This window comes from Erythrolamprus reginae, chromosome 3 (assembly GCF_031021105.1).
Source record: "Erythrolamprus reginae isolate rEryReg1 chromosome 3, rEryReg1.hap1, whole genome shotgun sequence".
NCBI lineage: Eukaryota > Metazoa > Chordata > Lepidosauria > Squamata > Dipsadidae > Erythrolamprus > Erythrolamprus reginae.
In genome coordinates, this window is record NC_091952.1 from 2,959,849 (window position 1) to 2,983,207 (window position 23,359).

At 42.8% G+C, this 23,359-nt stretch overlaps 1 protein-coding gene across 2 annotated transcripts in view; it reads left to right on the forward strand.

Moving 5' to 3' along the window:
* The window catches only part of NOL4L (nucleolar protein 4 like), a 138,340-nt gene that overhangs the window by 35,603 nt on the left and 79,378 nt on the right, over window positions 1-23,359 (forward strand). Inside the window, exon 2 of one of the 2 annotated variants that reach the window (XM_070744391.1) lies at window positions 14,061-14,216. In XM_070744391.1, coding sequence (XP_070600492.1) covers window positions 14,061-14,216 — 156 coding nt within the window. Of the gene's footprint in view, window positions 1-14,060; window positions 14,217-20,126; window positions 20,188-23,359 lie in introns of those variants that run through there. The other variant, XM_070744392.1, reaches the window with a different exon arrangement.

Below are 23,359 nucleotides of genomic sequence, written 5' to 3' on the forward strand. Positions count from 1 at the left end.
GTAGTTGAGTAGATGTTTGGGTGGTGGGTGGGGCATTAAAAAAATATGTGTGGTGGGATGGTCTCTAGGCATCATGTGACATTTATTGTCAACGACAATATCTTATATTAACAATGACAATAAAGTATTTATATATTTATATTTATATATATTTAGTTCCTTGAATGGAGAGTTGTTTAGGCTTGGTTTATTTATTATAGAATAGAATAGAATAGAATTTTATTGGCCAATGTGATTGGACACACAAGGAATTTGTTTTGGTGCATATGCTCTCAGTGTACATCAAAGAAAAAGATACATTTGTCAAGAATCATGTGGTACAACACTTAATGACTGTCACAGGGGTCAAATAAGCAATGAAGAAACAATCAATATTAATAAAAATCTTAGGATACAAGCAACAAGTTACAGTCACACAGTCCTAAGTGGGAGGAAAAGGATGATAGGAAGGATGAGAAAAACTAGTAGAAATAGAAGTGCAGATTTAGTAAAAAGTTTGACAGTGTTGAGGGAATTATTTGTTTAGCAGAGTGATGGCGTTCAGGAAAAAACTGTTCTTGTGTCTAGTTGTCTTGGTGTGCAGGGCTCTCTAGTGATGTTTTGAGGGTAGGAGTTGAAAGAGTTTATGTTTGTTTGTTTATTTATTTCATTTATTTATTTATTTATTATTTATGTTTATATGCCGCCCACTCCAAAAGGATTCCCGTAGGCTAAGATTAACACTAGACTTTTATTTATTTTTATTTATTTATTTATTTTTGTCAAGTACCTATTGGTAGTATACAAACATATAACAATGTTCATACTGTATACTGTACATGATTACTAGTAAGAGAGAGACATTAGAACAGGGGACAGAAGGCACGCTGGTGCACTTATGCACGCCCCTTGCTGACCTCTTAGGAATCGGGAGAGGTCAACAATGGAGAGTCTACGGGTAAAGTTTAGGGAGTTTGTAGTATCATCACCTTACTCCCTAAACTTTACCCGTAGACACTCCATTGTTGGAATGGAGTTCCATGCATCAACTATTCGGTTAGTTGTATTTCCTGCAGTCAAGTTTGGAGCAGTTCACTTTGAGTTTGTATCTGTTGTGTGCTTGTGTGTTGTTGTGGTTGAAGCTGAAGTCGTTGACGGGAAGGACGTTGTAGCAGATAATTTTAATGGTTATGCTTAGGTCCTGTTGAAGGCGATGTAGTTCTAAACTTTCTAGACCTAGAGTTGCATAGGGTATTCTGTTGTGAGTGGAGGAGTGGAGGGCTTTTCTAGTAAAGTATCTCTGGACATTTTCTAGAGTGTTGATGTCCGAAATGCGGTGTGAGTTCCAGACTGATGAGCTGTATTCAAGGATTAACACTGGAATTGCTGGTCTAGTGTTAATCTTGGTGTTGATCTCTGTTCCTATGAATGGTGATTGCTGGGTGGGCAGCTGTTTTTTGATCTTTGGTTTTCTCTTCCGAATGACATGTAGATGTCGTTTGTGTCTATGTGCCTGTTCTTTCTTTCTTTCTTTCTTTCTTTCTTTCTTTCTTTCTTTCTTTCTTTCTATCTTTCTTTCTTTCTTTCTTTCTATATATCTTTACATTTTCCTTTTCCCCCAGCCAGCAATAGAACCTATCCCAACATCTGTGGTATTCTGAGTCATCTTTATTTTTTAATTCAAATGTTAATTTATCCATTTCAGCGCATAATACTTTTTTAAAAAAATTACATCCTTCTCTGTAGGTACATTTCCATTTTTCCAAAATTGCGCAAAAGCTATTCTCACTTCTGTCGTTATGGGTAAAATCAAAATACATTTGACTCTTTTCGAGTTTCTCCCAGGCTATTCCCAATTAAAAAAAGCTCAGTTCCGCCCCCCCCCTCCTATTTTCTTTTCTAGTGTTTCTTCTAGCCACTTCTGAATTCTTTCCCAATAAGTTTTAACTTTCTCAAAACACCATCTCGCAAGTTGCGTTCTTTAGAGGTGGAGGCGTGCAAATCTTTTATATAAACCCATACGTGGTGCTTTTGCTATGAAGATGTTAGCCTGTGTGAGAAACCTTAAAACAAAGGTCTTCAAATTGGCAACTTAATGACTTGTGGAGTTCATGGAGATTAATCTTTGCACAACATTGGAAAAGTGAAAACATAGCAACCAAAGAGGAATTATTCGGAGTCTTCGGAGAGGGGCAGCATACAAATATAATAAATAAAAATAAATAATAATAATATTAGAAAAAAATTATGATCTGTGCAGAAATGGACAAATTAACCATGGAAATGAAAGATAAAGATGAGTTGGAATACTATCAAAGCTGGAATAAAATTTTACCTTTGGTTAGAAAGTCTCGGAAAAACTAAAACTAAAATAAAGACAACCAATTAAATAGTCCCACCAAAATAAATAACAGAAAAAGAAAAGAAAAGAGGATCGGTTGAATATAGGAATAAAAGAGATACCGATGTTAAAACCTATGTAAAATAAAATGTACAGTATATGGTATTAGAAATATTAAATGATGGTAATATAGAAATATCATTATAGAAAATAAGAAACGAGACTGTCACACATCGTCCAATGTTTTTATAATGTTTTGTTTATGTCTGTTTATAATAAAATATATATTTTTTGTAAAAAAAAAAAGGTGTGGACTTCAGAATTCTGGGAGTTGAAGTCCACAAGTCTTAAAAGTTTGAAGACCTCTGCCATAAAGGATGAGTAGGAGCGTGGATATATTTTGTGAAGGTAAAGAGGGTTCTCACATTTACGACTGTGATCTTCTTTAGTGACCTCCTAACAATTAGTGGGGAAGACAGATTAACTTTCTAATTGGGGGAAAGATCAGAAGCAACATGAGAAAATATTATTTTATTGAAAGAGTAGTAGAGGCTTGAAACAAACTTCCAGGAGATGTGGTTGGTAAATCCACAGGAACTGAATGAAAACATACCTGGGATAAACAGAGATCCATCCTAAGATAAAATACAGGAAATAGTATAAGGGCAGACTAGATGGACCAGGAGGTCTTTTTCTGCCGTCAATCTTCTATGTTTCTATGTAACTTAATGACCATGTTATTAACTTATAAACGGCAATGATTCGGTATATCAACTGTGGCAAGAAATGTCGTAAAGTGAGGCCCAGAGATTTTTGGGCTCAATTGCGGTTGTAAGTCGGGGACTTACTTGTACTTGAATTTTGGGTGAGTTATTACAGGATCTTTTCCCACGAGGGATAAAACTATAATATTGTTTTGCCCTCAGCTCTGCAGGTATCTGGATGGATGTTTATTTGTTTATTTTTATTTATTTGTTAATTTTGTCAAGAACATATTGGTGGTATACAAAGATATAACAATATTTATATACATGATAGTAGTAAGAAACATTAGGACAGGGGACGGAAGGCACGCTGGTGCATTTATGCACGCCCCTTACTGACCTCTTAGGAATTGGGAGAGGTCAATAGTGGAGAGACTAAAGGTCAAGTTCTGGGGGCTAAGTGATGATACTACAGAGTCTGGTAGTGAGTTCCAGGCATCAACTACTCAGTTACTAAAGTTGTATTTCCTGCAGTTGAGTTTAGAGCGGTTTATTTTGAGTTTGTATCTGTTGTGTGCTCGTGTGTTGTTGTGGTTGAAGCTGAAGTAGTCATTGACAGGAAGGACATTGTAGCAGATGATTTTATGGGCTATGCTTAGGTCGCGACATATTTCTAAGCTTTCTAAACCTAGGATTGTAAGTCTAATTTTGTAGTGTTTTCTGTTAGGAGTGGAGGGCTTTTCTAGTAACCGCCTTCTGAAACCGCCTTCTACCGCACGAATCCCAGCGGCCGATAAGGTCCCACAGAGTTGGCCTTCTCCGGGTCCCGTCGACCAAACAATGTCGTTTGGTGGGCCCCAGGGGAAGAGCCTTCTCTGTGGCGGCCCCGGCCCTCTGGAATCAACTCCCCCCAGAGATTAGAATGGCCCCCACCCTCCTTATCTTTCACAAATTACTTAAGACCCATCTTTGTCGCCAGGCATGGGGGAATTAAGATATTCTTTCCCCCTAGGCCATTACAAGTTATGCATGGTATGTTTGTGTGTATGTTTGGTTTTATAATGAGGGTTTTTAGTTGTTTTATTAAATTGGATTGTTACATGTTGTTTTTTATCATTGTTGTTAGCCGCCCCAAGTCTGCGGAGATGGGTGGCATACAAATCCAATAAATAAATAATAATAATAATAATAATAATAATAATAATAATAATAATAATAATAATAAAGTATCTCTGGACGTGTTTATGTTTGAAATACAATGTGGGTTCCAGACAGATGAGCTGTATTCAAGGATTGGCCTGGCTGTATTCAAGAACGAGGGAGGGAGAAAGACAAAAGGATGGAAATGTACATTTAATTTAATTTGAAGCAGACTCATTAAGCCCTGCTAATGGGATTACTCTCTGCCGAAGAGGAACAAAGGAAGTCTGGATTTTAGATATTCCATCATTGGGCCAAAATCCCTCCAACTTTTACCGAAGAATTTGCTTTTTGTGCCCCTTAAGGCTGCATGCACACAAAACAGGCACATCCCGTTGAACGAATAACACACAGGACAACTGGGAGAATTTCCATTTCTAAGCAAGGAGGCTGTTAAAATGAACCATGGGGGCTTTTATTCCCTCCCTCCCTCTCTCTTTTTTTGCAAGGGTCTTTCAGCGAAGGGCTAGTGGTTAAGTGAGTCAGCCTGTGCAATTTGGGGTCCACTGGGGACTTGGCTTGTCAGAAGCTGCCTGGGAAGGTTGCAAATTGTGATCACAGGATCCTGGGGCGCTGCATAGTCATAAGGGGGGGGGGCAAGCCACTTTTTTCAAGCCCGTTGCCACTATGAATAGTCACTAAACAAATATTAGTAATTCACGGAATGAAATAGAATAGAAATTAAATAGAAAAGAAAAGAATAGAATAGAATATAAACTAGACGAGAATAGAATAGAAAGAATAGAATAGAAAAAAACTAATGGAAATAGAATAGAGTAGAATAGAATAGAATGAATGAACTAGAACAGAACAGAATAGAATAGAAATAATAGAATAGAATTAATGGAAAATAGAATGTAACTAATAGAAAATAGACAAGGCTAGACTAGACTAGAATAGAATAGAACTAATGGAAAATACAGGGGGTGGACAAAGAAATGGAAACACCTTGCAGCTCTTCTGTGGAATCCAGATTTGTGAAGCTCCTTCGAACAGTTTTTGTGGAAACTGGGTTCTGTACGTGTCTATTGAGCCTGCAGTGATTTCAGGAGCTGCAGTCTTGCGATCCACTCTAACAATTCGACGGTCTCTCTCAGACCACTTCGACTTTCGACCAGACCTGTGCTTGGCTGAGGACCGTTTTCCCCTCTCTTTCAAAAGCAGACATGACTTTTGAGACATGACCCCTGGAAACGCCAAACATCTGGACACTTTCTGTTACACTAGCGCCTGCCCTACGAGCACCAACCATTGGGCCTCTTTGAAAGTCTGAGAGGTCTGCCATTTCTAGAAGGTTATAACCAATTCCCTTAAATTTCTGTAAACAAAAAAAAAAGATAGTTTAAAAAAACATATCAAATAACAGAAGTAAAAAAAAATATGTCAAGTTTTGATTGATAATGTTCAAACATTATGATGCCAAAAAGTCAAGTGTTTCCAATTTTTTGTCCACCCCCTGTAGAATAGAATAGAATAGAATAGAAAATAGAATGGAATAGAATAGAATAGAGTTCAGTAGAGTAGAGTAGAGTAGAATAGAATAGAATAGAATAAAATAGAATAGAATAGAAATTCTTTATTGGCCATGTGTGATTGGACACACAAGGAATATTATTATTATTATTATTATTATTATTATTATTATTATTATTATTATTATTATTATTATCATCATGTATAACAAGCAGGAAGAGGGAGATTGTGATCCCCTTATATAGAGTGCTGCTGAGACCACATTTGGAATAATACTGTGTTCAGTTCTGGAGACCTCACCTACAAAAAGATATTGGTCATATTTAACGGGTCCAAAGACGGGCTACAAGAATGGTGGAAGGTCTTAAGCATAAAACGTATCAGGAAAGACTTCATGAACTCAATCTGTAGAGTCTGGAGGACAGAAGGGAAAGGGGGGACATGATCAAAATATTTAAATATGTCAAAGGGTTAAATAAGGTTCAGGAGGGAAGTGTTTTTAATAGGAAAGTGAAGACAAGAACAAGGGGCCACAATCTGGGGAAAAGATCAAAAGCAACGTGAGAAAATATTATTTTATTGAAAGAGTAGTAGATCCTTGGAACAAACTTCCTGCAGACGTGGTTGGTAAATCCACAGTAACTGAATTTAAACATGCCAGGGATAAACATATATCCATCCTAAGATAAAATACAGGAAATAGTATAAGGGCAGACACTAGATGGACCCTGAGGTCTTTTTCTGCCGTCAGTCTCCTATGTTTCTATCTTTCTATGAGATGGGTGATGGGAATGATGAGAAGACAAATAGTAATAGTAATGCAGCCTTAGTGGATGACAGTGTTGAGGGAAATATTTGTTTAGCAGAGTGATGGCGTTCAGGAAAAAAACCTGTTCTTGTGTCTAGTTGTCTTGGTGTACAGTGCTCTGAAGCGACGTTTTGAGGGTAGGAATTGAAATAGTTTATGTCCAGGATGCGAGGGGTCAGTAAATATTTTCCTTGCCTTCTTTTTGACTCATGCACTATACAGGATTAGCTTTAATCCATTGCACAGGTTAGTGATTTTCCCTAGGACCAATCCAGCTGGTTGAAATAAAGGCAGTCCTTGCTTTACGATGACAACCAAGCCCCAAATTTCCGTCACTAAGCCAGACGGCTGCTAGGTGAGTTTTGCTGCATTGTAGGACTAATCTTGCCCCCATTATTAAGGGAATCACTGTTACTGTAGTAACCCGGTGGTTACGTGAATCCGGCTTTGCACTGTCGGAAGGTCGCAAAAGAGGATCACGTGAGCCCCACCGTCACAAATGTCTGGTCGTAAGTGTGAAAGCAAATAGAATGCTTGGCTGCATAGCTAGAGGTATAACAAGCAGGAAGAGGGAGATTGTGATCTGGCTTTATAGAGCGCTGGTGAGACCACATTTGGAATAATACGGTGTCCAGTTCTGGAGACCTCACCTACAATAAGATATGGATAAAATTGAATATGTCCAAAGAATGGTGGAAGGTCTTAAGCATAAAACGTATCAGGAAAGACTTCACGAACTCAATCTGTAGAGTCTGGAGGACAGAAGGGAAAGGGGGGACAGGATCGAAACATTTAAATATGCTAAAGGGTTAAATAAGGTTCAGGAGGGAAGTGTTTTTAATAGGAAAGTGAACACAAGAACAAGGGGGCACAATCTGAGGTTAGTTGGGGGAAAGATCAGAAGCAACGTGAGAAAATATTATTTGACTGAAAGAGTAGTAGATGCTTGGAACAAACTCCCAGCAGAAAGGGTTGGTAAATCCACAGTCACTGAATTGAAACATCATAATAATAATTAATAATAATTTATTAGATTTGTATGCTGCCCCTCTCTGAAGACTCGGAGTGGACATGCCTGGGATAAACATAGATCCATCCTAAGATTAAATGCAAGAAATAGCAGAAGGGCAGACTAGATGGACCAGGAGGTCTTTTCCTCAAACTTCTATGTTTCTATGTTTAACGGTGCCAAAAGTCCCTTTTAAACCCCACCCCATCCCCCCACAGCGTTGTAACACTGAACGGTCACTAAACGGACCCTTTTATTGGAATCCTTTGCTTAGCAACCGTTTGGAGAGAGGAGGCTGAAGGTCCAACTCCGGACGGTCACTAAACGGATTGGGGAGTAAACCCAAGAACTAGAGAGGGGGGGTGGACCTGGGAAGCCAGGTGCGGGAGGTGGGGCGGGTCCGACAGGTGGCAGGCCAGGTGCGCCAGGTAGACCAGGTGAAAACTTACCTGGAGGGTGCAGCCCCTCCTCTCGCTCTGTCCCGCCTGACATGCCCAGGATGGGGGTGGGGGTGTTTGCTAGTTGCTAGGAAATCGAGGGGGAGTCCTCTACCCTCTGCGCTGGTTGCCATGGTGACCGGCAGATTCTTCCCTCCTGTGGGGGGGGGGGGCCTTCGAGGGCACTGCCCAGCGGGGGCTTCTGCCTGCCTGGATGGAAGTAGTGGGGGGGGGGGGGAGATGCCCCGCCTTCTTTTGCATCTGTCTCGCCTTTGCTTGTCGTCGTCCCCCCCCCCCACCGCCTCTGGCCGCTCGGGGAAAACCTGGAGGAAGAGCCCCGGAGATTTGCAATCGGCCAGTGCTACACATAGTTCTCTCCCCCCCACACGTTGTCTTGAAGGACAGGCGTCTCTGCCTGCCTGCTCTCCCCACCACCACCAAAGGAGACCCCCCCCACTATTTGTAAGGGGTTTCTGGACTCTCCTCTGGCTCTCCTCTCCTCTGTCTGTCCAGCTGTCTGTCACCTCCGTCTGCCAATCATCCAGCCATCTAGAACAGTCAGTCTCTCTCTCTCCCCCCTCTCCCCCCCTCTTCCTTACCTGCCTACCTACCAATCGAAGCCATGTCTCTCTCCTGACCCACCAGCCTCATCTGTCTGTCTGTCTGTCTGTCTGTCTGTCTATCACTATCTACCCTATCTACCATCCATCCATCCATCCATCTATCTAATATCTACAATCCCTCTGTCTATCATCTCTTTCTCCCTACCAACTCTGTCTATCTGTCTATTTACATACCTACCTATCTACCTACCTATGGTACCTACCTATCTGTTTATCTAATATCTCCTGTCTCTCCCTGTCTACCAACTGTCTGTCTGTCTGCCTACCTATCTGTTGTATTAGATTTGTATGCCGCCCCGAGTCTTCGGAGAGGGGCGGCATACAAATCTAATAAATTATTATTATTATTATTATTATTATTATTATTATTATTATTACTACTACTACTACTACTACTACTACTACTACTACTACTACTAACCTATCTATTTATCTAATATCTACTATCATCTCTCTCTCCCTCCCTACCAATTCTGTCTGCCTGTCCGACTGACTGACTGACTACCTGTCTGTCTGTCTCTCTGTCTATCTAGCTGTCTAGCTGTTTATATATCTACTTTCTACTATCTCTCTATCAACTCTCTCCCTACCTCTCCCTGCCTACGGACTCTGTCTGTCTGACTCCTACCCATCCATCCATCCATCCATTTGTTTCCATTTTTTTGTCCACCGCCTGTAGTTCCACTGGTTAATTGTTCTAACTGTCAGGAAATTTCTCCTTAGTTCTAAGTTGCTTCTCTCCTTGTTTTTAGTTTCCACCCATTGCTTCTTGTTCTACCTTCAGGTGTTTTGGAGAGTAGGTTGACTCCCTCTTTGTGGCAGCCCCTGAGATATTGGAAGGCTGCTATCATGTCTCCCCTGGTCCTTCTTTTCATTCAACTATCCAGGCCCAGTTCCTGCAACCTTCATATGTTTTAGCCTCCAGTCCTCTAACCCTCTTTGTCGCTTTTCTCTACCTGTTGCTGCTTTGCCTTGGAGATTCCTGGGGGGGGGGGGGGGGGGATTGAAGGTTGCAAGCTAGAGGTGGGGGCACTCAACCAAGGTAGATAAGGGACCCCCTAGACCAGGAGTAGGCAAAGTTGACTCTTCTATGGCTCGTGAACTTTAACTCCCCGAATTCCGGAGCTGGCATGGTTGGCTCAGGAGTTCTGGGAGTTGAAGTCCGCAAGTCATAGAAGAGTCCACTTTGCCTACCCTGCCCTAGACCTTCAGCTTTTGACCAGTGCAGAGATGGGGTTTGGTGGGGGCTTGGCGTCAGCTGCCTTGGGGGGGGGGCTTCAGCCTCAGGTGGGGAGAGTGGACCAAACAGCAGGTGGCTGGGGGCTGAGCAGGTGGAGGGCCAGGTGGGTGGGCTCTCCCGGTGTTTCCCCTCCCCATCTGTGTGTCAAGGATGTAAGAGGGAGACCAAGGAAAGTGCAAGGAAATCATCATCGGTGTTTTAATTTATTTATTACATGTATATTTATTATTCAATTCAATTCAATTTATTAGATTTGTATGCCGCCCCTCTCCGAAGACTTATGTATTATTTATTACATTTATTAAATAAGTAAGAGGTTTTGGGGGCTTGGTTTTTGTATACGTTTCGTGACCCAACTAGGGATCATCATCAGTACTAGGGACCGCCTTCTGCTGCACGAATCCCAGTGACCCGTTAGGTCCCACAGAGTGGGTCTTCTCTGGGTCCCGTCAACTAAACAATGCCGCTTGGTGGGGCCCAGGGGAAGAGCCTTCTCTGTGGCGGCCCCGACCCTCTGGAACCAACTCCCCCCAGAGATTAGAACTGCCCCCACCCTCCTTGCCTTTCGTAAGCTCCTTAAAACCCACCTCTGCCGCTAGGCATGGGGGAACTGAGATACTCTTTCCCCCTAGGCCTTTACAATTTTATGCATGGTATGTCTGTATGTATGTTTGGTTTTTATTATAATGGGTTTTTAATCGTTTTTAGTATTGGATTATTATTGTATACTGTTTTATTATTGCTGTTAGCCGCCCCGAGTCTCCGGAGAGGGGCGGCATACAAATCCAATTAATAATAATAATAATAATAATAATAATAATAATAATAATAATAATAATAATAGAAGGGAGACAGGTTATGGACGGGAGGGGAGGAGGAGGAGGAGAAGAGAAAAAGAACTATGAGGGTTCTTGATGCTTTCTGAGCTGGGATGCTTTCTTGCAAGACGTTTCATGACCCGACTAGGTAAGATCATCAGTGCTAGTAAAAGGGTGGATACTTTGGATAAGAAATGTTTGCAAGAAACCCACCAAGGACTCCTCCTCCTCCTCCTCCACATACCCCACTCCTTTCTAGCACTGATGATGTTACCTAGATTGGTAATGAAACGTCTGCAGGAACTCAACCAACCTCAGAGAGGACCAAAGACACCACAATCCTCCTCCTCTTCCTCCTCCTCTTCCTCCTCCTTCACATACCCCACTCCTTTCTAGCACTGATGATGTTACCTAGATTGGTAATGAAACGTCTGCAGGAACTCAACCAACCTCAGAGAGGACCAAAGACACCACAATCCTCCTCCTCTTCCTCTTCCTCCTCCTCTTCCTCCTCCTTCACATACCCCACTCCTTTCTAGCACTGATGATGTTACCTAGGTTGGTAATGAAACATCTGCAGGAAATCAACCAGAGAGGACCAAAGACACCACAATCTTCCTCTTCCTCCTGCTGCTGCTACTACTACTACTACTACTACTACTATCCACAAACCACATTCCCAACCCTGCTGTTCTGTTCGGGTCGTATGTGACCCGAAGCCAAGTTTGAGTCCCTGTAAAAAATTTTCCCTGCATATCTGAAACTTGAAATTTCATGACTTTTCATCATTTCAGGGGTTCTCTCTATGAGAATTTTTTTTGGGGGGTGGGGGGCTTAGTTTTTGCTGAGCAAAAAAAGTTACAAATCTTATGTTCGGGTCACATACGACCCGGACCGAAAACACTTCATTTGAAGTGCTTATGTTTGGTCAATTTGAAAACTTTTTTCACTTGGAAAGTAGTCTGAACATTTCTGCACACAATGATATGAAAATTGAAATGAAAAAATTAATCCTTATTGGTTTATTTTGCACATAAATGTGCCCCCCCCCCGTTTTTGTGATTTTTTTTTCAATTTATGGATAGTTTTGCTTGCAAAATCCATTCTATTTTACTGGAGTTGGTGTGGGATTGGTAGCTTGAACATTTCTGAATATAAGAAAAATATAAAGGAACTGAAAAAAATGATTCTTACTGGTTTTTTAACATCAGAAATAAGCCCCCCCCCCTCGGCTGCTTGCAATCATTTTCACTTTTTATTTTTTTATGCTCCAAATCCGAAATATTCTTTAAAATCTTAGGCATTCATTTACTCAATTTAACAATGCTGGTCATCAAAAAATATTTTTGGGGTGGTGGCTAATTGTTTTCTGGGCAAAAAAAAATCATAACTTCAAATCTGTTTCTGTTCGTATATGACAGGACCAAAAATATTTTTTTTAGGTACTTGAATTTAATCTTTTTGAAAACTTTTTCAACTGGAAAACTAGTTTGAACATTTATGAACATAATGATATGAAAATTGAACTGGAAAAATTGAGACTTATATTTTTATTTTGATCAAAAAGCCCCTCCCTCCCCCCATCCTTTCTGAATTTCGTGTCAATTTATATTTTTTAAGGCTACAAATCCCTAAGGAATTTTCCCCCAAAAGGTTTGATATACTAAATTGAACATTTCTGAACATGAGAAAAATATAAATGAACTGAAAAAAATGGTTCTTATTGGTTTATTTTTGCCACAAAAGGGCCACCCCCCCCCGGCCTTGCTGTGTGCCATTATTGTCACTGTTTATACATATTTGTCTATAAATATTTGGAATATCCTTTTGAAAATCAACCACATTGTAGCCAGATAACTAATTTTATGAAAGAAATCCATTTTACTAAAAAAAAGTATGTAAGTTTGAAATTAACAGCATAATTTTTATATAAATTGAAATAAATTTATATGCAAAATAAACCAATATGCATCAATTTTTCCAGTTCAATTTTCATATCATTATGTTCAGAAATGTTCAAGCTACAAATCCCACACCAACTTTAGCAAAATAGAATGCATTCTGCTAGCAAAACTATCCATAAAGTAAAGACTATTTCACAAAAACGGGGGGAGGCACATTTATGTGCAAAATAAACCAATAAGGATTAATTTTTTCAGTTCAATTTTCATATCATTGTGTGCAGTAATGTTCAAGCTACCAATCCCACACCAACTTTAGTAAAATAGAATGCATTTTGCAAGCAAAACTATCCATAAATTGAAAAAAAATCACAAAAACGGGGGGGGGCGGCACATTTATGTGCAAAATAAACCAATAAGGATTAATTTTTTCATTTCAATTTTCATATCATTGTGTGCAGAAATGTTCAGACTACTTTCCAAGTGAAAAAAGTTTTCAAATTGACCAAACATAAGCACTTCAAATGAAGAGTTTTCGGTCCGGGTCGTATGTGACCCGAACATAAGATTTGTAACTTTTTTCGAACAGAACAGCAGGGTTAAAGCACTGATGATGTTCCCTGGTTGGGTTTTGAACTGCTCTTTCCAGTAGTATGAATGATTGATGGCTGTATGTTTCTTTTATACGGGGTTTAATATTTTGTATTTGTTGTTATTGCATGCTATTTTGGGGTTTTTTAATTTTTGTATTATCTTATTGTTGTGCACCACCCTGAGTTTGTTTTTTTTAAATATTTTTTATATTTTATATTTTTATAGTTTGGTAGTTTATATTTTGATACTTTGATATCCTTATATCTTTATAGTTTTATAGTTTTACAGTTTGATATTTTTATATCTTTCTATTTTTATATTATTTTTATATCTTTCTATCTTTATGTTTTTGCATTTTTGTATTATTTTTATTTTTTTTACATCTTGATATTTTGATGCCTTTATACCCTGCTCAAACAAACTGAAGGGGACACTTACACAACACAATACAGTATATAGCTCCAAGTCAATCAAACCTCTGTGAACTCAAAGTGTCCACTTAGGAAGCAACACTGATGGACAATCCATGGAGAATATTTCATTCCTTCCGATCTAGGGTGGGGTCTTTGAGGGTTCCCTTCGTTTTTTTTTTGAGCAGTGTATTTTTGCATTTTTGCATATTTCTATTTTTCTATTATTTTTCTATTTTTATTTTTGATATTATTTACCTGTCTGTCTGTCTGTCTATCTATCTATTTATTTATTTTCCAAAAAACAAATAGATACAATAAAAATCAAGGAAGCAAGCTGGCCTTTGTCTGTTGGCATCTTGGAGTGGAGGCGGGGAGGGAGGGGTGGGGTGCCAGCCTTGCGATGCTCCCCCCCACCCCACCCGGCCCTCGCCCGCCCGACCCGCCGTGTCCCGCAGCCCAGCCCCCCCCCCCCCACTTGTCCTGGTCCCTTCCTGAGCCTAACGCGACTTGTCTCTTGCAGGGGGCCGATGGCCTGTCGGAGCCCGAGGGCATCGCGCTCAAGCGGGTGGCGGTGGTGGAAGACTTCTTCGACATCATCTACTCCATGCACGTGGAGAGCTCGGCCGAGCCGGGCAAGGCCCCCAAGCACGCCGGGCAGAAGAAGACCTACCGGGCGGTGAGACAGACGGCCCTTCCCTCCCTCCCCCCTAGGAAGAAGAAGGGAGGGGAGGAAAAGGAGGGGAAGGGGAGGAGGAGGAGGAAAGGGGGAAGCTGATGGACAAGGAGAAAGAGAGGAGAAGAGGAGCAGGTAGAAGACGGGAAGAAGAAGGGATGATGGAGAAGGATAAGAAGTATAGGGGGAGGAGGAGAGAAAGAAGGAGAAGGGGAAAAAAGTGGAGGAGAGAAGGAGGAGGAAGAAGAGGGGAAGGAGAAAGGATGATGGGGAGGAGGAGGAGCAGGAGGAGCAGAGAAAGAAGGAATGGAGAAGGAAATAAGGAGGAGAGAAGGAGCAGGAATAGAAGGAGAAGGAGGAGGAGGAAAAGGGGAAGAGGAAGGAATGATGGGGCAGGAGGAGGATAGAAAGAAAGAATAGAAAAAGGAAAAAGTGGATGAGGAGGAGGAATAGAAGGAGGAGGTGGAAAAGGGGAAGGAGAAGGGATGATGGAGAAGGATAAGAAGTGTAGGAGGAGGAGGAGAGAACGAAGGAGAAGGGGAAAAAAGTGGAGGAGAGATGGAGGAGGAAGAAGAGGGGAAGGAGAAAGGATGATGGGGAGGAGGAGGAGCAGGAGGAGCAGAGAAAGAAGGAATGGAGAAGGAAATAAGTGGAGGAGAGAAGGAGCAGGAATAGAAGGAGAAGAAGGAGGAGGAAAAGGGGAAGAGGAAGGAATGATGGGGCAGGAGGAGGATAGAAAGAAAGAATGGAAAAAGGAAAAAGTGGATGAGGAGGAGGAATAGAAGGAGGAGGTGGAAAAGGGGAAGGAGAAGGGATGATGGAGAAGGATAAGAAGTGTAGGAGAAGGAGGAGGGAAAGAAGGGGAAGGGGAAAAAGTGGAGGACAAAAGGAGGAGGAGGAAAAGGGGAAGGAGAAAGGATGATGGGGAGGAGGAGGAGGAGGAGGAAGAGAGGAGGAAGAGGAGAAGGAAAAGGGGAAGGAATGATGGAGAAGGAGAAGAAGTGTATGGGCAGTGGAGGAGAGGAGGAGGAGGAGGAAGAGCAGGAAAATAGGAGGAGGGCAAGAAGGAGGCGGAGGAGTGGAGGGGGAGGAATGGTAGAAAAGGGGAAGGGGAGGAGGAGGAGGAGGAGGAGGAGGAGGAGGGGAATCTGATGGACAAGGAGAGAGGAGAGGAGGAGCAGGGAGAGAAGGAGGAGGGATGATGGGAAAAGGGTAAGAAGTTTATGGGTAGGAGGAGGAGAGAAAGAAGGAACGGAGGAAGAAATAAATGTGGAGGAGAGGAGGAGGAGGAAACGTAGAAGGAGAAGGAATGAAGGAGAAGGAGAATAAGTGTATGGGGAGGAGGAGGAGAGGAGCAGCAGGAGGAGAGAAAGAATGGAGGAGGAAATAAAAGTGGAGGACAGAAGGAGGAGGAATACAAGGAGGAGGAAGAGGAGTAGCAGGAGAAGAGGAGGAGGACAAGAAGGAGGCAGAAGAGAGGAAGAGAAGGAATGGTGCAAAAGGAGAAGGGGAGGAAGAGGAGGGGAAGCTGATGGACAAGGAGAAAGAGAGGAAAAGAGAGGAGGAGGGGGAGGAAAAGGGGAAGGAGAAGGAATGATGGAGGAGGACAAGAAGTGTGTGGGGAGGAGGAGAGAAAGAAGGAAGGGAGGAGGAAATAAAAGTGGAGGAGGAGGAGGAGGAAAAGGGGAAGGAGAAGGGATGAAGGAGAAGGAGAAGTGGAGGAGGGGAGGGTCCTCCCTGCAGATGTGCTGAGCAAAGGGGGGGGGCCTGCCCTGGACAGTCACAAGGCTGGGTGTGTGTTTGGGTGTGTGTCGATGTGCGTGTGAGCGTGTGTCCAGACAGCTCCGCGTGGCTGCTAAACCGCTGGGCCTCCTGGGCCTTGACACAGCTGTAAAATTCACCCTTTACCCCCAAAACAGGGACTTTGTTTGCCCCCCCCTCTTGCAGTGGGATGGGTGGGCTTTGATCTGATGTGGGGAGATCCTGGGGGGAAGGGATACGTTTGGATTTGGGGGAGGCAAGAAGGGGGGAAGGCTGAGCTGAGGACTAACTCCCCCCAATCTGTAATGCTAGCCAGATAAATGGGGCTCCCCTTAGCAACTTGGAAGCCTGCTGGACTTCGACTCCCAGAATTCCCTTGGGCTTCCCATGGTTCCTTGGAGATGTTTCTTGACCCAATGAGGGAGCATCATCACGTGCTAGAAAGATGCACATCCCATTCCTTGCTAATACTGATGTTGTTCCCTAGTTGGGTAATGAGATGTCTGTCAGAAAACTAGCAAGCTCAGAGAGCACCAAGGACCACACAGTCCTCCCCCTCTTCCTCCCCCTCCCTCCCCTCCTCTTCCTCTTCCCCCTCCTCCTCCTCCTCTCCACAAACCACACTCTCTTCTAGCACTGATGATGTTCCCTAGTTGGGTAATGAGATGTCCACAAGAAAACTACCAAGCTCAGAGAGCACCAAGGACCACACAGTCTTCCTCCTCTTCCTCTTCTTCCTCCTCCCTCCCTCCCCCTCCTCCTCCCCTCCTCCTCCTCCTCCTCCTCTCTGCAAACCTCACTCTCTTCTAGCACTGATGATGTTCCCTAGTTGGGTAATGAGATGTCCACAAGAAAACTACCAAGCTCAGAGAGCACCAAGGACCACACAGTCTTCCTCCTCCTCTTCCTCCTCCTCCTCCTCCTATCCACAAGCTACTTTCCCTTCTTGCACTGATGATGTTACGTAGTTGGGTAATGAGATGTCAGCAAGAAACCAAACATGCTCAGAAAGCAGCAAGGAACCCACAATCCTCTTTCTCCTCCTCCTCTTCCTCCCTCCTCCTTTTCCTTCTTGCACTGATGATGTTACTTAGTTGGGTAATGAAATGTCTGTCAGAAAACTACCAAGCTCAGAGAGGACCAAGGACCACACAGTCTTCCTCCTCTTCCTCTTCTTCCTCCTCCCTCCCTCCCTCCCTCCTCCTCCTCCCCTCCTCCTCCTCCTCCTCCTCCTCTCTGCAAACCTCACTCTCTTCTAGCATTGATGATGTTCCCTAGTTGGGTAATGAGATGTCCTCAAGAAAACTACCAAGCTCAGAGAGGACCAAGGACCACACAGTCTTCCTCCTCCTCCTCTTCCTCCTCCCTCCCTCCTCCTCTTCCTCCTCCTCCTCCTATCCACAAGCTACTTTCCCTTCTTGCATTGATGATGTTCCCTAGTTGGGTAATGAGATGTCCTCAAGAAAACGACCAAGCTCAGAGAGGACCAAGGACCCCACAGTCATCTTCCTCCTCCTTCTCTCTGCAAACCACACTCCCTTCCAATACTGATGATGTTCCCTAGTTGGTTGATGAACCGTCTGGAGGAAACCGACCGCTCTGTCTCTTCCACACCAACCAGCCAGTCGGGCTCAAAGCGAGGAAGATGGCATCATTTATGGATTATTAGGTGGAGGATGAGGCGTAAATTAGCCTCGTGGGCAGCCTGAAGTAAGGAGCGTGATGCGTTGAGTACTTGTCAGCCGGGAGTCCTTAATACAGAGAGAAAGGAGGGAGAAAAAAATACTCCTTCAAGTAAAACCAGACTTAGATGTGAGGGGAAATTAACTCTTCCGGGAAAAGCAGGGGGTCTTATAGAAGCTGGATTGCAAGTGGAAAAATCCTCCCCCCCCCCTTTTTTTTTGGCTGGATGTGAAATTCAATCACTGCTTCACATCCACTGGATTTTAGTTCCCAGAATTCCCCAGCCAGCATGATTGACAACCTTGCAAATGAGCTAGGTGGACTTCAACTCCCAGAATTCCCAAGCCAGCATGATTGACAACCTTGCAAATGAGCTAGGTGGACTTCAACTCCCAGAATTCCCCAGCCAGCATGATTGGCAACTAAACTACAGGGGGTGGACAATAAAATGGAAACACCTTGCAGCTCTTCCGTGGAATCCAGATTTGTGAAGCTCCTTCGAACAGTTTTTGTGGAAACTGGGTTCTGTACATGTCTATTGAGCTCTGCAGTGATTTTAGCAGCTGTGGTCTTGCGATCCGCTCTAACCATTCGCTTTAGAGTCCGACGGTCTCTTCTCAGACCACTTCGAATTGTGACCACTCAGACCTGTGCTTGGCTGAGGACGTTTTCCCTTCTCTTTCAAAAGCAGCCATGACTTTAGAGCAGTGTTTCCCAACCTTGGCAAGTTGAAGATACCTGGACTTCAAGTCCCAGAATTCCCCAGCCAGTGAATAACAGAATTTTTTTAAAAATTAAAATATGTCAAGTTTTGTTTGATTTGAACATGTTCAAATATTATGATGCCAAAAAGTCACGTGTTTCCATTTTTGTGTCCACCCCTTGTAGGTGGACTTCAACTCCCAGAATTCCCCAGCCAGCAGACTCAAGCTCAGTGGCTGTGGGTATTGCCTCCCAAGGACACTTCCGACTGTCCGTCCATTACCCTGGGGGGGAGTGGGAGAACTCTTGACCCCCTTCAGAAAGGGTCCTCCTCGATCCACAGCTGAGCTTAGAAGACCATCATGTCTCGGCTGTGGCAAAGGGGGCGTTTGCCCATGTTTGCCTTGGTCGGAGTGATGGGCGGATATAGTCAGGTACGCAGTACCGGTAGCAAAATTTTGGTCAGGTACACAGTACAGGTACAAAATTTTGATTTTTTTTGTTTTCTTTTTCCCCCTTTTGGGCTCTGGGTATGTTTTTCCTATCACAGTAAATGAGGTTGGATGTGTATAATTTTAGAAGAACTGTGCGTGCATATGTATGCGTGTGTATATACACATGCAGTTTATATAGTAGATAATGCATATTTTTATGTGCCTGTGTGTCATATATATGTACACCTATGGCATATATACATAGAATTAAATAGTATATTTTGGATGTTCAGGAATAATAAATAGAGAGGGAGATTGTCTCTCTTTGAGGCCAAGCACCCTAACCCGAACCCTTGATGTGAGTGACGTCATGTTGGCCACTTTTAAGCCAGTCACATGACCTCTAAGCCAACCCCGGTCGTCTAGCTACGCCCACCTGATCACATGGCCGGCAAACCACACCCATAAAATAAGAAACATAGAAACATAGAAGATTGACGGCAGAAAAAGACCTCATGGTCCATCTAGCCTGCCCTTATACTATTTCCTGTATTTTATTTATCTTAGGATGGATCTATGTTTATCCCAGGCATGTTTACATAAAGTGACTGTGGATTTACCAACCACGTCTGCTGGAAGTTTGTTCCAAGCATCTACCACGCTTTCAGTAAAATAATATTTTCTCACGTTGCTTCTGATCTTTCCCCCAACTAAGCTCACATTGTTCTTGTTCTTGTGTTCTCTTTCCTATTAAAAACACTTCTCTCCTGAATCTGGGGAAGCCAGATTCACTTAACAACCAGGTTGCTAACTTATCCACTGAAGTGATTCACTTAACAACCGTGCCGAGAATGGGACTTAACTTTTAACTCTGGGAGTTGAAGTTCACAAGTCTTAAAACGGCCAAGCTTGGAGACCTTCTCTAAAATAATCCTGCCAGATGCAAATCTGGAAGGCCACTAGAGGGTAGCCAAGAGCTATCAATCCCAGTCTCTCTTTGCTGCCACCTAGCATTCATCGGAGGTTTTGCAGGACAGCCCAGCTAAAAGGAAAAAACAAAAAACAAACCCAGAGCTCAGGAATTTCTGAGCCTCTGGAAAAAAGGAAAGAGGCAGGTGTGATGCAAAATTGGGGGAAATTTGGGCCCCGAGGAAAAAAAAAATCCAAGCCAGGCAGGCAACCATCTTAAGCTTCTCCTGAGCTATAAACTCTAGTTCTCTTTATCCCTATGGCTCCCAGCTTTGCTAAGCTGGTCATCATAAACTAGGTTATACTGCCACGTAGTGGAGAAAGAATCACCTTTAGGAAGATCTGAACTTCCTGCTTTGCAAAAAAAATATATCCTGTTTCAAAACAAGGGGATTTTTAGATTGCACGTGTCTGGTCTCTCTTTTGTGAGTCAAACTGCTTTAAAAAGATTTTTGGGTTTTTAAAGAAAGAGAGGGCTCATGTGATCTCGTCCCGCCATGTTTTTTTTTAATTCTGTGGAAGTGAAAGCTTTCTTTTTGAAAACATATATAGTTTTTTTCTAAGCATGCAGCCTGGAGAGGATTAATTGGAGCAGGAAACAGAAGGAGCCCTCTGCAAAATTGCTAAGAATAGACTGGGTGGCTGATTAAATTTGAAAAGCTTGGAGAATGTTCTGGAGATGGTGGTAATGACACTGTTGTTGTTGTCTTGTGCTGAGACACTGACCTAAGGACTTTCATTGTCACAAGCCACACCAGCTGAGTCCCATTTGGGATTGGACGGCAAAGAAATTGAATCAAATACATTTTGCAAAACCAAAAAATATATATAATATAATAGAATTCTTTCTTGGCCAAGTGTGATTGGACGCACAAGGAATTTGCCTTTGGTGCAGATGCTCTCAGTGGACATTAAGGAAAAGAGACATTTGTCAAGAATCATGAGGTCCAACACTTAATGATTGTCATAGGGATCAAATAAGCAATGAAGAAACAATCAATATTAATACAAATATTAAGGATACAAGCAACAAGTTACAGTCATATAGTCATAAGTGGGAGGAAATAGATAATAGGAATGATGAGAAAAAACTAGTAGTAATAGTAGGGCAGACTTAGTAAATAGTTTGACAGTGTTGAGGGAATTATTTGTTTAGCCGAGTGACGGCATTTGGGGAAAAACTGTCCTTGTGTCTAGTTGTCTTGGTGTGCAGGGCTCTGTAGTGACATTTTGAAGGTAGGAGTTGAAGGAGTTTGTGTCCAGGATGCGAGGGGTCAGTCAATATTTTCCCTGCCCTCTTTTTGACTCGTGCAGTCTACAGGTCCTCCATGAAAGGCAGGTTGGCAGCCATTGTTTTTTCTGCAGTTCTGATTCTCCTCTGAAGTCTGTGTCGGTCCTGTTGGGTTGCAGAAGGTTTTCTCTTGCTGGGAATTACAGTCCCTCTAAGGTTGCCAGATTTAATGGACGGGAGGTCTAATTAAATATTTGTAGCTCAGGGTACTTGGTACTCTCTGCGCTTGCAGAGGCTTCGTCCCCCAGCTAGGGAACATCCTCAGTGATAGATGGGAGTGGAGTTTGGGGAGAAGAGGAGGAAGGGTGTGTGTATGGGGTCCCTGGTGTTCTTTCTTTCTTTCTTTCTTTCTTTCTTTCTTTCTTTCTTTCTTTCTTTCTTTCTTTCTTTCTTCCTTCCTTCCTAATTTCCTTCCTTTCCTTCCTTCTTTCTTTCCTTCTTTCTTTCTTTCCTTCTTTCCTTCTTTCTTTCTTTCCTTCTTTCTTTCCTTCTTTCTTTCCTTCCTTCTTTCTTTCTTTCTTTCTTTCCTTCTTTCTTTCTTTCTTTCTTTCCTTCTTTCTTTCTTTCTTTCCTTCCTTCCTTCCTTCCTTCTCCTCTGTCTTCTTCTCCTCTGGGGGGTCAAGGAAGCCTGAGGACGAAATGGCCTTTCCTAAGGCCGAAAATCAGCTGGCTAGGCCACGTATGCACGCAGGACACTGGGAAAAGTCTCACGTGCCCTTCGATATGGCTTCGTATGCCACCATAGGTTTGCCATCACATCTCTAGACCAGTGTTTCCCAACCTTGGCAACTTGAAGATATTCGGACTTCAACTCCCAGAATTCCCCAGCCAGCATTCGCTTCAAGTTGCCATGCTCTAAACTGTCTATCTAGTCTAACTCTCTGGAGTAGGATGAGTCAGGAGTATGAGATATAGGTGAGCTAATGTCCTTCTGAGCATCCTCAGAAGATGCCTCATAACCAAGGAAAGGTGTAATCCTTATTCATCTGCACCCAGCAAGGATGAGGTCGCTTCTGGGGACCTGGGAAAGGTCCTGGCACCCCACTTCCAGCATGACTGCAGAGGATTCAGGAGAGGCGTACAGGGCACAGGATCCAAATTCAGATTCTAGGCCTATAGCTGACCTTCGCAGCCACCCACGGGATTCCCGCTTGCGAACCTTCCAACAAACAAAGTCCATGGGGCAGCCAGATTCATTTTACAGCCGTGGGAGTAATTAGGGCTTATTTTGGGGGGTAGGCTTACATTAAGTGCATGCATAAAACATTCTAGGGCTTATTTTGGGGGAAACAGTAGCTAGCTAGCTATATATTATCTATCTATCTATCTATCTATCTATCTATCTATCTATCTATCTATCTATCTATCTACCATCTTCCTTCCTTCCTTCCTTCCTTTCTTCTTAGCTATCCTCTATCTGGCTATCTATCATCTATCTACTATCCATCTCTATCTATCTATCTATCTATCTATCTATCTATCTATCTATCTATCTATCTATCTATCTATCTATCTATCTACGTCTCTGTCTTTCTCTCTCTCTGTCTCTTAATCTATCTATATATCTATCATCTATTTTCTTTCTTTTTTTTCTTTTTTTTCTTTCTTGCTTTTCTATCTAGCTATCTATCTCTCTGTTCTCTATCTTCTCTATCTATCTATCTTATCTGTGTCTCTCTTTCTCTGTGATTCACTTAACAACGCTGGCAAGGAAGGTCCTAAAACGGGGCAAAACTCACTTAACGGACATCTGCTTTAGTAACAAACGTTTTGCTCAACTGTGCTCGTAACTTGAGAGCTCCCTGTAGGCAGAGCTATGTCTTTGAATGGAAATCCGTAGTGAGTTTATTTATTATTTATTTATTACTTAGATTTGTATGCCGCCCCTCTCCGAAGACTCGGGGCGGCTCACAACATGTAGAAACAAATCATAAGCAATCAGACAAATTTAAAATATTTAAATATTTAAAAAACCCCATATGCTAACAGACACACACACAGACATACCATGCATAAATTAAACGTGCCCAGGGGGGAGATGTTTCAGTTCCCCCATGCCTGACGGCAAAGGTGGGTTTTAAGGAGTTTACGGAAGGCAGGAAGAGTAGGGGCAGTTCTAATCTCCGGGGGGAGTTGGTTCCAGAGGGCCGGTGCCGCCACAGAGAAGGCTCTTCCCCTGGGGCCCGCCAACCGACATTGTTTAGTTGACGGGACCCGGAGAAGGCCAACTCTGTGGGACCTAATCGGTCGCTGGGATTCGTGCAGCAGGAGGCGGTCTCGGAGATATTCTGGTCCGATGCCATGAA